The 13,748-nt window shown below is 52.8% G+C and overlaps 1 protein-coding gene across 2 annotated transcripts; it reads right to left on the bottom strand.

Annotated features, from left to right (window-relative positions):
* Nucleotides 1–156: 156 nt before the first annotated feature.
* Nucleotides 157–3,300, bottom strand: ISLR (immunoglobulin superfamily containing leucine rich repeat). Of its 2 annotated transcripts, none has more exons than XM_081229828.1 (2): nt 3,034–3,300; nt 157–2,208 (listed from the first exon to the last, which is right to left on the bottom strand). In XM_081229828.1, exon 2 carries the CDS (start codon nt 2,198–2,200, stop codon nt 914–916), a length of 1,287 nt encoding a protein of 428 aa, XP_081085954.1. In that variant the 5' UTR covers nt 2,201–2,208; nt 3,034–3,300; the 3' UTR covers nt 157–913. The 2 variants fall into 2 exon arrangements, with proteins under 2 accessions (XP_081085954.1, XP_081085953.1); XM_081229827.1 differs by lacking the exon at nt 3,034–3,300 and adding an exon at nt 2,406–2,537.
* Between the last annotated feature and the right edge of the window lie 10,448 nt (nt 3,301–13,748).

Genomic DNA, 13,748 nt, shown 5'->3' with positions numbered 1-13,748 from the left:
GGAGAACATCTGCAGCTCAACCCAGACCTGAGCCCACCACCGGGCCACCCCTCCCTGCCTCACAGGCCCCGGAACATGTGGACAGGAAGGCTGGCTGTCCTTCCAGTCCTATCCTCCACCGGGGGCCCCCTAGATCCAGACAAAACACCAGGCAGATGCAGGGGAGCATCAGAAATGTTGTTTATTTCTCTGCCGCCCCCAGGCTGCCTGGTCTCTCTGGAGGGGCAGGCTACAGATGCATACCTGGAGAGGAAGGCAGGGCAGGTGTCCAGGATGGAGGGGCACACTGAAGGGAGGAAGGGTGAGGAGATGAATGACATTCTGGGTACTCCAGGCCTGTCTGAGATGAGGGCAGAGCCTCCCAAGCCCCCAAGTCGTCAGAGAACACCTAAGGTCAGCAGGAGCTCAAGCAGGTCAGAGAGCCTCAAAGCCACGCCAGCCACTTCCGCTACATCCTACTCTACATCTCCTGTGCCCTGTCTGCTTCCGCCTACCTCCCTGCCAAGCCCCAAGCCCCAAGCCCCACCCATAGCCTTCGGCAGCTTGTCAGTCCCAGTGGCCAGAATTCCACCAGTGAGTCCCCCCGGGTTGGTTAGGGCACCGCCCTGTCAGCACGCTGCCCCGAGAAGGAAGCACGGGCATTGTGGTTAGCAGCAATGAGCACCGTAGACGGTGAGTTACGGGATCAAATTCTGTCCTAGTCACTAGCTTTGAGCAAGTCTAGAAGTTGGGGCGGTGAGTGTTCCAGAAGAGATGAGAAAGGGAGGTAGGAAGATGGGAAGTCCCCGATGCAGGCTTCGAGAGTTGCCGAGCCCAGACCCCTACAGCACTTGTAAGGGACGCCTGCAGAGTCAAAGGGCAGGAGTCAGCGAGGCCTTGGGCCTGCTCCAGCCCAGCCTGGGTGGGGGTGGGGCTAGAAGGCAGTGAGGAAGAGGAGGAGGAGGCTCTGGCCCAGCAGAAGCAGCCCTGGGGGCTGCTTCCCAGAGACCCCTCCTCCTGCTGCTGCAGCCTCGGGGCCCCCAGTACGGCTGAGGTAGATGATGACGACGTTGTCCTCAGGACCCGACGGCTGCACCTCATTGTCAACAGTGTAGCAGCCCTTACCCTCGGCCGCTTTTCCATGGAACCTGCGCCCCAGTGCATCCTCGCCACCCTCGCCTGGTGTGGCCAGTGCCACGTTCACCGAGCTCTCCGCACTGCCCAGCTCGTTGGTGGCCAGGCAACTATAGGTGCCCTCCTCCAGCTTGCCAAAGTCGGGGATGAGCAGGCTGCCATTGGCAAAGGCCTGAAAGCGCGGCCGGCTGCTGGCTGCCAGGACACCGGGCAGGGCACGTCCATCGGCACCCACGTTGGGGCTGGCAATCTCCACGGTGCCGCCGGGCGTCTGGATGTGCCAGTGAACCTGGGGGGCTGGCTGCCCGTCCACGTCGCAGTGGAGCGCCAGCACGAAGCCAGGACGCAGCTCGGCGCCGTCCTGACTGGGCTGGTAAGTGAGCTGCACCGAGGGTGCCGAGCAAGGCAGCGGCAGCAGGCGGTTCAGCCGTGTGCCCTTGAGCACATGCGGTGAAGTGCAGGTGATGTTATCCTGCTCTGGGATGGACACAGCAGTGGTCAGGGCCCACGTCTTGAACCACACGATGCCGCAGGTACAGTCGAAGGGGTTATCGTTGATCTGCAGGTGGGACAGCGCAGTGAGCGGTGTGAAGGTGCCCTCTGCCAGCGTGTGCAAGCGGTTGTGATTGAGCTGCAGTGAGCGCAGGGCACGAAGGCTGCGGAAGGCGTCGCGGGGGATGAAGGTCAGCTCATTGCTATCCATCTTGAGCAACTGGAGGGCGCTGAGGTTGTTCAGGTCGCTCCAGGCAAAGTCAGAGATGAGGTTGTGGCTGAGGTCCAGGCTCTTGAGTTGGCCCAGAGGGGCCAGGGCACCAGCGGCCACCCTGCGGATCTCATTGTGCGCCAGCCACAGCGACTGCAGCAGGGGCACCTCCCTGAAGGCGCCCTCTGGTAAGCTCGGCAGCCGGTTGGCCGACAGGCTTAACGTGGTCACGTTGGCTGGGAAGCCGGGTGGCACGGCCTCCAGGTCACGGTAGGCACAGTCGGCGATCTGGAAGCCGTACTTTTCCCCACAGTCGCAGGACTCGGGACAGGCCTGCACCAGGCCCACAAGGAACACCCAGCACAGCAGACGCAGCTCCTGCATCCTACCTCCTGCAGAGAAGGACATGCCACCAAGGTGACCCCGAGGACACGCAGAAGGCACTCGTCCCTCTCAGCACCCTGACCCAGAGCTCTTCCCCATCAGAAGGACCTGCCAGCATCTTCCAGCTAAGCCCCAGCACCACCTAGCCCACCACCCCCATTCTACAGGAGGGGAAACTGAGGCCCAAAGAAGGTCCAGGACTTGCCCGAGGTCATGCAGTCAGGAGCGGGTGAAGACCGGACGGAAGAGGACCCCAGCTCCTTCTCTGAGCAGAGAGCTCTCCCTGCATCGGCCAGCTCCGAGCTGACTTTATGGCTCCTGTTTTCCAGCCACCTCCTCCCCCCAGCACTCGGCAGAACCTCCCTCCTGCCCTCCCACATCCTGGCCGCAGTCCCTCCCACTAGAGCCCCCCATAGGTATGCTTTGCCCCGGGCCTAGACAAGGCCCCTTGTGCAGTGCACACCACCCCCATCCGCCCCACCCACCGCTCTCCCGTTCCTACCGGCCCGTGACCACAGCAGACACCAGACCCTTTCTACAGAATCACACCCTTGGCCTATTCGGTTCAAACTACGCCAGGCAGCTGCCTAAATAGACCCCTGCCAGGACCTCTCAGCTGGCTTGGGTGAGGCCAGTGGCTCAACCCAAATACTGCTGAGATTTCCGGGGCTGCGGTTGTTAGAGGGACTGAGGCCCCCTGGACAGATCCAAGCAAGGGATTGTCCCAAGCACCCCAAACCAACAGGAAAGTGCCCAGGGGAGCCCAGCCCCTGTGCCCGGCAGGCTGCCCTCTCTTCCCACTGGCCCTTGGAGCCCTCTTCCAGCTGGCTTACCTTCAAACTACTCTTTCTTAGTCAAGCAGAGCCTCTTCTAAGATGGGACCAAAAAAGCAACAAAGGAAGAGTTAGCCCTGGACAGTCTGCAGGGCCAAGGGAAGATGAAGATGCTGGAGGAAGGGGCAGCCTGGTCCCTGCCCCACCTTCAGTCTGCACACCTGGGCCTGCCCTTTCCTTATCCGGACAGGGTGCCTGAGACCGTCTGCTGAGAGGAGGCTACAGGAAGGGAGCCCAGGCAGCCCGTATACTTCCTCCTTCCAGCAAAACAACTGCTTCTCTGTAGCAACAAGGACCCGTGTTTCATAAGTGACACCAGAAACTTGAGGGGGAAAAGATGCCAAATTTCTTGATTTTTTTTTTTCTCTCTCTCACTCACTTTTAGCAGCTTCAACTTCCTTAAAGACACAGCGCTAGCTGGACAAGACCCAAGAAAAGATGTGGCCAGAAGGATTTTTATGGGGGAAGGGTGAGAAACTGAATCCCGTGGAAGGTGGGAGACTTCTAATCTCACTTTGAACAAGAAAAAAATGTGCGGGGGTGGGGGGCATTCTCCAAGCTGAGACCGTGTGAGAGATTGTGTGTACACTTGTGTGTGCATGTCTGAGTGTGGGTGTGACATCTCTATGTGCAGATGAGTTTGTATGTGTGTTTGTGTGGATGTGGGTGTGAGACCATGTATGGGTGAATTTGTGTGTTTGGAAATGTTTGGGTGTGTGTATTTGTGTAGGTGTGAGGCTGAGTCTTTGTGTGTCTCTGTGTTTGTGTGGGTGTATGTGAGTCTGTATATTTGGGCGTGTGTGTGTGTGCATGTTTATGTGTAGAAGTGAGTGTGCATATCTGTGACTGTGTGTCTGTGTGGGTGGTGGGTGTGTTCCAGTGAAAAGCTGAGGCCAAAGTGTATAAAACACCCACGATGCTCCAAAGCCTCAGTAAGAAGCCAAAACGTTAGAGCTGTTTTTGTAAGAAAACACATCCTCCTGGCCCGCCCGTGTCAGGCCTGCCTGCTGGCTCTGAGGCTGGGCTGCCCTAAACACATGTAGTCCCGGGAGGTCCCCAGGCTCCAAGGCTCCAGCCCTGGCTCCCCACTGGGCTGGAAGGGGTGGGCGGGAGGCAGGGGTGTGGCTGGGCTCCAAGCGGGTAAAAGAAAGCTCCGGACAGGAACCAGCTGGGCTTCAGTTTCCAGACTGGGATTCTGAGACACTCAGGCTCACAGAGATGGTTCCATCACCCAGGACTATCCACCTGGCAGCCAGATGAGGTTGAAGGACATCGCTCCTTTTGGAATAGTCTCTCTGTGGCCTCCCAAGTGCCTGAAACCCCACCTTAGGTGCTGCCTGTCTGGGGACGCAGCGTCGCTCCCTGGGCTCTGCTGTTCTCCAGGGGGAGGATACTTGCGTCCAGTTCTTTTTTTTTTTTTAATTTTATATTTTATACAGCAGGTTCTTATTAGTTACCCATTTTACACATATTAGTGTATATATGTCAATCCCAATCTCCCAATTCATCACACCACCACCACCACCCCCCTTTCCCCCCTTGGTGTCCATACGTTTGCTCTCTACATCCGTGCCTCTATTTCTGTCCTGCAAACCGGTTCATCTGTACCATTTTTCTAGATTCCACATATGTGCATTAATGTACGATATTTATTTTTCTCTTTTTGACTTATTTCACTCTGTATGACGGTCTCTAACTCCATTCATGTCTCTACAAATGACCCAGTTTTGTTCCTTTTTATGGCTGAGTAATATTCCATAGTATATATGTACCACATCTTCTTTATCCATTCCTCTGTTGATGGGCATTTAGGTTGCTTCCATGACCTGGCTATTGTAAATAGTGCTGCAATGAACACTGGGGTGCATGTACCTTTTTGAATTATGGTTTTCTCTGGGTATATGTCCAGTAATGGGATTGCTGGGTCATATGGTAATTCTAGTTGTAGTTTTTTAAGGAACCTCCATACTGTTCTCCATAGTGGCTGTATCAATTTACATTCCCACCAACAGTGCAAGAGTGTTCCCTTTTCTCCACACCCTCTCCAGATTTATTGTTCGTAGATTTTCTGATGTGCATCCAGTTCTTGTTTCATGTGTATATATTGTATTTCTCTGACGTTAATAACAGCTTTTTTTTTTTTAAAGCTTCCTTCTATCTGCATTGTTGGTTTCTTCAAGTTGCATTTTTTTTTCTGTTAGCTTACTTATTTGGAACTGTCTTTCCTATTAGAGATTTTCTCAGTTAATTCACTTGACATAACTTTATTCTCATGTGTTTAATAGGAGACCCCTCTACTAGAGAGGAAGCCTGTTCAAGGCAGACACCTTGTCTTCCCTGTTGTTGTTTACCCCTGGCACAGAAAGGATGCTCAGTAAATACCCCTTGACTCAATGAATGGGTGAGTTGGGTGGGCATCAGCTGCCAGAAATGAAAGCACTTTGGAGGTCACCTTCTCCACCCCCTCATTTTACAGACAAGGACCCTGGGCCCAGACCGGTTTCCTCAGAACAGGACATGTTAAGAATATTTCATACAATGTGGGAGACCCACCCTCTGTTGGGTGAGTGAGCATGTTACCAGACTTCCTGGGGGTCCTTTCACCCCCATTTCCCATCATCAAAGATCTTGATGGCAGCCCAACACTAGGCTGCCCTTGGAATCCCATGCAGAACAGCCGGGGGTGGAGGCAGGGGGGAACGGGGTGGTGCTATGGCAGGAGAAGCAAGAGGGACCTGCCCACCCAGGCAGAACTGAGTCTGCACACATTGGTCACTGACAGCTCTTCCCCATCTGCCCAGATCCCGTCACCTCCTGAGGGTGCAGTGTGCCCCACCTCTACCAAGAAGGACAATAGGACAAGGGCCGTCAGGGTCCAGTGGGCCTCTACCAAGAAGCATGGTGTCCTCCAAGGTGCTTCACAGTGGGCCACGCAGGGCCACTCCCTGCCGAGCCTGAGAAGCAGTGGTACAACTCAGAGGACTGGACTTACCAACTCCTAGGCAGCCACCGCCCCCACCCCCACCACCCCACTCTCCCTGCACCGTCATCCCCTCATCGACTGAAAGTTCTTCCTGAAAAGCCCATCCCACAGGAGATAATGCGAGCAGGCAAGGACACAAACCGGAGGTCGGCTCCCCTTCCTCTTCCCAGCCGGGAGCTCCCTGTGGACCTGGAGATGGGGGTCCTCGGTGAGTATGTGGATACCTTGACTGTCCCCAGATCACAGATGGAGGCCCAAAGGCCTAGGGCTAGAGAGCTTCTCTCAGACCCTAAAACCCCTCCACCATCCCTGGATCCTCAGCAGCCCTGCAACGGTGGAAGGGAGAATTAGGAGGTGGGGAGCCGGAGGAAAGGAGTCAGGTCTGGGAGCCCATCCTGCCAGCCCCATCCTGGCTCCTGTGGGCCTCAGTGTAGAGTGACCAACAGTCCCAGGATGCGGGGCTTTCAGTGTTAAAATCCAGGCAGTCCCAGGCCAACTGGGACAGTTGATCACCGTAGCAGGGGAGGTGGTGCTCACTTCTTCCCACAGAGTTTTTCTTTCTGCTCCCCCTTCCCCAGCCCCCCCGCAGAAGCCCAGCCCTTTCTCCTCCCATTCCTCCTGCCTTCCCTCCCACCAGGGTGGCCAATCCCTTTCCTGCTGCAGAGGCTCAGCCAGCCTGACTCCACCACCCCAAAGAGGCCTCACTCCAGCTGACCAGGGGGCCACGTCAGCTCTTCCTGGAAGGCAAAAAAAGATCCTGGAGAGAGAGAGAAAATAGAGTGAGAGGGACAGAGCCCAGCACAGAGGGAACTGGAGAGAAACCGAGAGACTGAGAAAAGGGAGACAGAGATGGAGGAAGAGAGAAAGAAAGCAATCACCGACAGCCAGGGTTAGACCTGAAGGTAGAGAAAGGGCGACACAGAAAAGGAGATGGAGAAAGAGGGTCCGCTGGGCCCTGAAATTGGCTCTGAGAAGAAGGAGACCGTTGGGGCTCAGATGTGTGGCCAGCTGTGGTTGGGGGCTGTTGCCATCATGCGGAGAGGGCAGGTTGGTCTCGATCCCAGCCCCACTTTCCCTCCACACAGCTTGCTGGAATAATTGGGAGGAAGCTCAGCGGCTCCTGGCGGGACTTGGTTAAGCCTGTAGGTCTCCCAGGAGGAAGAGTCTGGCCTGGGCCACTGAGAATACAGTTTCTCTGTCCTATGTGGGAGTCAGATGAGATGGTCTGATGTCCTTCAACCCTGATGTTCTAGAATTTCTAATGCCTACCTTCACATGAGGAGTCTGCGTGCACTCGTGTGTTCACGCACAATCATTTCTGTTTGCACGCACGTGAGCCTGTGCTGATTTTCCATATGTGCTTGTTGGTGCACACACACTGCGGGTATGTGGGGATGGCTCGAGCATCAGCGCGTTGTGTGGGCTCCCGAGGCTGTGGGTAGGGCCGGCAGGCCAGGCGCCATCTCCTCCCCTGCATCAGCCTCAGCCCAGAGGCCCCAGCCCGGGCAGAGCCGGCCTGGCCCCTGGCTGACCCTACCACGATGCCCTCACTCCCGTTTCCTTTCCCACCCTCCACCTTCCTCTCCACACACCCCTCCCCTTCGCTCAGATGTGAGGGCCTCTTGGCTCTTCTCCAGTCTCCGTTCTTCAGACCTTGGAAACCAGGAGGTGCCTCTCTGATCTGCCCCTGGCTACTTGTCTGGCCCCATCTCCACCCCGCTAACTGTGTCCAGCCTCACACATCACCTGCTCCCACGTTGGGGGCACTGCTCTTGCTCTTTTCTCAAACTGGACTCTGTAGGACTCACTCCCTCTAGTCTATGGAGATTTTCAAACGCCAGCTCCCCAGATAGGCCTTCCCCAACCGCCTTACATGATTAGCCTTTGTCACTCTGTCCCCTCACCCTGCTTTGTCACTCTTCCTTTTTTAATTTTTTTTGCCATGCCGCTCGGCTGGCAGGATCTTAGCTCCCCGACCAGGGATTGAACCCAGGCCATGACAGTGAAATCACCGAGTCCTAACCGCTGGAACAGCGGGGAATTCCCCGTCCCTCTTCCTAACACTTACCGCTGACATACATGTGTGTGTAATTCTTTTCCATCTCCCCAGTCTGAATATGAGCTCCACGTGGGTGGGCACTTTGTCCTGTTCACTGCGATACCCCCAGTGCCTGCCAAAGGGTCAGCCACTTAGTAGGTGCTCGGTAAATAGTGTTGAATGAATGAATGAAGAAAAAGACCTCCAGTCTCCTAGCAGGAAGCCTCTGCCCCCCGGCCCTCCTCCACCTGCCCAGGGCCTCCCCAGCCCCTCCCTTCTGTGTGGCACTGCCCTCTCTGTCACTGGACACTCTCTAGCTGGCATTTCTGGTCCCTGCCTCCTAGTACCATCCTCACTGCCCTCTCCTGACCTTTCCCTTAGTTCGCAGGGGCCGTTTTCAGCAGCAGCACTAACTGCAGCATATTTCATTGGAATTATTTTTGTTCTTCTGCCCGCCAATCCCACAATTTCCAGAAATTCAGACCTTGGCCACACATCCAGGGCACACAGCAGATTTCCAGTTTTCAGCCCCAGGCCTTCTCAAAGGCTAGGGGTGGGACTGGGGAGTGCTGTGAATGAGTGAGTCTTTGAATTAAGGTTCTAGACTGGGACCAGAGATATAAGGTCAGGATCCCAGTCCCTAAGTAGCTATGGTGCACTGGAACAGGCCAAGGCCACTTGTTAGGGGTCAACTTGAAAGGCCAGGATTAGATGCGTAGATTTAGAGGGTGGGACGGAGGTAGTTAAACACCAGGTATGAAGCAGGGTCTGGGGTCTGAAATAGTAGCAATGGTCTCTGTGCCTTGTTGGAAAGTACAGCAGGGGCAGTGGGCAGAGGACTAGAGAGTAATGCAAAGAGACAAAAGGAGAAATAGGGAGGCAAGGGCAGAGAGAGAAAAAGAAGAGAGAGGGGAGCAGGCAGGGAGGAGACGTGAGAGAACAGGGGTGGGAAAGGAAGGGCCAGCCAGGAGGAGCGTGGAGCCTCGCACTGACAGCAGAAAGCCCCCAGGACACCCACTTCTCATCAACAGGCCAGGCTGCAGCGAGGCTTCCATGCTATGCTGCTCCACACCAACCTGCAGAAAGAGGTTGCAGTCAGGGCTACAGGCTTCTCCCAACCCTGAGGGGCTTCCTAGGGTGTACAAGTGGGGAGCACCAGCTGGAGAAGGAGGGAGGAGAGGAGCTCCGGCCAAGGCTGCTGTCCACGGGGAGGCAGGGTCACAGGGCCCTGCTGACCTCGGCCCAAGGCCACCTCTCAGGGGAAGACAAGGAGACAGGAAGCCAGTCGGCCTGGGGAGGTGGCATTGGCTGCAAAGACCTCTGGGAGAGGGCCAGGCAGGACAGAATGCAGCACAGCATGGGGTGTAGGGAAGGTGTGTGAGCTGGGGATCAGGAAGACTTAAGGGAGGAACTGGGAACTTGAATACTTTTCATAACAAAGTAAAGAATGCAAATCAGGGCTTCCCTGGTGGCGCAGTGGTTAAGAATCCACCTGCCAAAGCAGGGGACACGGGTTCAAGCCCTGGTCTGGGAAGATCCCACATGCCACGGAGCAACTAAGCCTGTGCGCCACAACTACTGAGCCTGCTCTCTAGAGCCCGCGAACCACAACTACTGAAGCCCGTGTGCCACAACTACTGAAGCCCGCGGGCCTAGAGTCCGTGCTCCTCAACAAGAGAAGCCACCGCAATGAGAAGCCTGCGCACCGCAACAAAGAGTAGCCCCCGCTCTCAGTAGCTAGAGAAAACGTGCGTGCAGCAGCGAAGACCCAATGCAGCCAAAAGTTAAATAAGTGAATAAATAAATAGATTAAAAATAAATAAATAAATAAATAAAAATAAAGAGGGTTAAAGAAACATGACAATTAAATGCAATGTAACAAACAAACAAACAAAAAAGAATGCAAATCATACAACAGAAAATCAAATGGACAGAGAGGCTTAATACAAAATACTACAGTCCTCTGCCTCCCACCCTTCCCTCCTCCATCCATTCCCCAGAGGCAACAACTTGGGATGGTGTCTATTTTTAGTTCTGCTGTGGTTACACATATCGGGCCTGCCCAGAACATTTGCAGGACCTGGGGCAAGGGTACATTTGAGGGTGCACATAACATATGTCTAAATATTTAAAAGTTGTAAATCCTGCAAACTACATAATATGTTCTAGTCTCCTACCTTGACAAGTGTACCTTCATAGCCACTTGAAGGCCAAGTTCAACTTTAGCATTCTTGTGCTCCTTGGAGTCCCAGCCTAGAACTAGACAGGCAGGCAGAGGACCCCCCACCTACAGCTGTCCTATTTCTCTTCCCACCCCAGGCTCCATCCTGTATCACGAGGGGCCCTAGGGTTAGGGAAGTGAACACCGCAGCCCTCACACCCAAGTTCTGTCCACATTCCCTACCTCCCTCGAACTGACTCAGGCCTAGGGGTACACACACCCTGGTGTAGTTCTGCCTGGGGAGGAGTGGTCAGGGTGAAAAGATTTACAGAGGCCCTGGAAGCAGGCTCAGGCCGTTTCATTTGGGCAGAGAATCCCATGGCCCCAGCTCCAGAATTTGGGGTGTAGGATCTAGGTGGAAAAGTCCCCTTGAAAGGCAAGTCTCAGGTAGGAATGCCAGATAAAATACAGGACACCCAGTTAGACAACAATAATATTTTAGTATAAGTGTGGCCCCAAGATTACATGGGACATACTTATACTGAAAAAAAAAGACCCTATTTGTTATCTGAAATTCTTCTAAACCTGGCACTGTAGGGTAGAGTCAGGGCCAAGCCCTCTCAAGCATGGGGCTCAGGGCTGGGGCCCCACTGCCTGGAATGAAGTGATATTGACCTGCATAAATCTAAATTATATGCATAGAATACCTTGTCTTGATACAGAAACTTTTAGACAATATCTATGACTCTTTGCTATGCGTTGAATTGTATTCCCTCCAAAAAGATATGTTGAAGTCCCCCAGTACCTCAGAATGTGACATTTGGAAATAGGGTCTTTAAAGAAATAATCAATTTAAAATGAAGGCATTAAGGTGGGCCCTAATCCAATAAAATTGGCGTCCTTATTAAAAAAAGGGACACAGAGGAAACACCATATAAAGACACAAGGGAGGATGCCTTGTGAAGGTGAAGGCAAATATTAGAGTGATGCATCTACAAGCCAAGAAACCGCAAAAGTTACCAGCAAACCCCAGAAGCTAGGAGCCATAGAGCAGGTGTTCCCTCACGGTCTCGGAGGATCCAGCCCTGCTGACACCTTGGTCTCAGACTTCCAGCCTCCAGCACTGTGAGACAGTAAACTTCTGTTGTTTAAGCCACCTGGGTTTTGGTGCTTTGTTGTGACAGCCTTAGGAAACGAATACACTGTTCTATGGAAAATCACGTTTTAGCTCACTTATATGCTCCCATTCTTCTCTCCCCCATTCCTCCTGAGTTTTGCTAGTTAAAATAGTTTTGGTTCTTCTATTGGTTACATTTGTGCTCTAAACACTATATCTTCCTTCCTACTCTATAGAGTGGAGATACCATCTAATGCCTTCCCACTATATAAAATGAGAAATTTACCACTCCTATCTCTCCTCTTCCCCTCCCCCCATTCATCTGCCTCTCAACCTGTCTGTAATAGTCTTACGTTTTAAAAGATGATAATATTTAAATGCTGTTTTGAAGTCATAATTATGACAGTTGCATTTTGTCTTTAGATCGGCTTTAAAAGTTAAAAAAATCAATAAACCGATATTACTATGAGTATAGTCCACTGCTGAGCGAAGGAATATGTACCCAAGGATTATATTTCCTTCCCTTCCGATCCAGTGTCGTGATGCCCAGGCCACTCAAAGCGTGGCTAAGAATGCATCAAGGTCACATGTATTCAATTTCCTTAGGCTCCATCAACTACTCAAAGGCTTGCCATATTTTCATTTGCTTTATATTTGGGTGATGGCTGTTTTGTACAGCTTTTGATTTTCCTGGAGTTTCTAATTGCTTTCTTTATTCTTATTGTCAAAAGAATAATGTGCCCTCACCAAATTCTAAAAATGACCCAGCTTTGTATACGTCTCCTTGTGCTGACATTGCCTCATATTAAAAGCCCCTACTTTCCTTAATGACTCGCTTTATTGACATACGAGCTTCTTCTGTTTATTTTTGCTCTTCAAGCAGCTGGAAGCCCTTTGAAACCCTGAAGCCTTGTCAGTTATAGATCCCAGAATGAGACCGGGCTTGAGAGGGCATCTCATCAAACAGCCCATTTGAAGCTTCATGCTCCACCCCGATACTCCAACATAACATTCCCTCTGGAATACCATCAATGCTAGGGAAGTTTCTATTCCAAGGAGGCCCATCGCTTTGGAGAATTTTGAGGGTCCCCTTCTTGGAAGAACTCCAACCATCATTAGTGTTTTCTGGAGCCCTTTGCCCAGTCCCAGCTCAGTGACTGACCTCAGGAAATGCCCGGCCTCTTGGTTTATATTTGTCTTCCCCCTTCATGAGGGTCTCACATGAGAGAAATCCAACTGTCCACCCGGGAAAATGAGAGATCTTCACTGGCTCTTCTCCCTACCACTTCCCATTGGACACTTTGGTCTTTTAGCCCATGAGACCTCTTTCCCAAGCAGGAAGGCTGGTTGGAGTGGGAAAGGGGCAGAGAGGAGATGGGGGGGTGCACCTCGATTCACCAGCTCCTCTTTAGGGTGTGTGAGCCATTAGGCTGGGGGTTACCCCAAATGTCAGAGTGGGGACATTGTACTCAGAGGCAGCAACACCTACACTTGAAACCCTATCTTTTCCAGGCCGTTCCTCTGATGATTCTAGAGAAGAATCCGCCAGTTGGGGCTGGAAAGGGGTTTGAAAAAAAGTAATTAATTATACCGCTGTTTTTAACCTTTTTTTTCCCTACTTGAAAAAAATTAATTAATTATACCCCTGTTTTTAACCTTTTTTTTTCTACTTGAGGCAGGAATTACCAATGATTTTTGATTATGACCAAAAATCATATCTACCGGGTTTTTTTTTTTGTTTTTTTTTTTTGCGGTACGCGGGCCTCTCAGTGCCGCGGCCCCTCCCGCTGCGGAGCACAGGCTCCGGACGCGCAGGCTCAGCGGCCATGGCTCACGGGCCCAGCCGCTCCGTGGCATGTGGGATCTTCCCGGACAGGGGCACGAACCCGTGTCCCCTGCATCGGCAGGTGGACTCTCAACCACTGCGCCACCAGGGAAGCCCCAAAAGGTAGGTATTTTTATTGCCCATTCTAGAGAAGGGACCACTGAGGCTGAGGTTAAGGAATTTGTCAATGTCCCCTTGCTTAGGAAATAAGGGGACCAGAGTTCAAACCCACCTCTGTCTGGTTCTCAAGGAGCCCAACAGGCTGGATTGGTTGTGGCTTCAGCAGGAAAGGGGAAGATAAAAGACATGAAGGTGGAATTTGACCAAAATGCCAAGCCCCCAGAGGACCAGTGGGAGGAAGGGAGCCAGACCCAGCCTGCCCGTTGGCTTTTCTCTTGTGGATACCTAGGAGCCGGTGCAGAAGCTTGGATGTGAGCGCTACAGGATAAGAGCTGGGATTTATGAATTCAGCATCTGGTGCAGATGAGACAGATTAGAAAGGGGGAGAGAAGGGGGAGGGAGGTACAGGGAGAGTTGTTAGAAGGCTGTGTCAATCGCCCAGAGAAGAAGCAGTAGGAAGGGGGTAGCAGT

Source organism: Mesoplodon bidens, assembly GCF_964165515.1.
Source record: "Mesoplodon bidens genome assembly, chromosome: 3".
Taxonomy (NCBI): Eukaryota; Metazoa; Chordata; class Mammalia; order Artiodactyla; family Ziphiidae; genus Mesoplodon; species Mesoplodon bidens.
The sequence above is the reverse complement of the archived record's forward strand: the minus strand, read 5'-3'. Positions and strand labels throughout refer to the sequence as shown.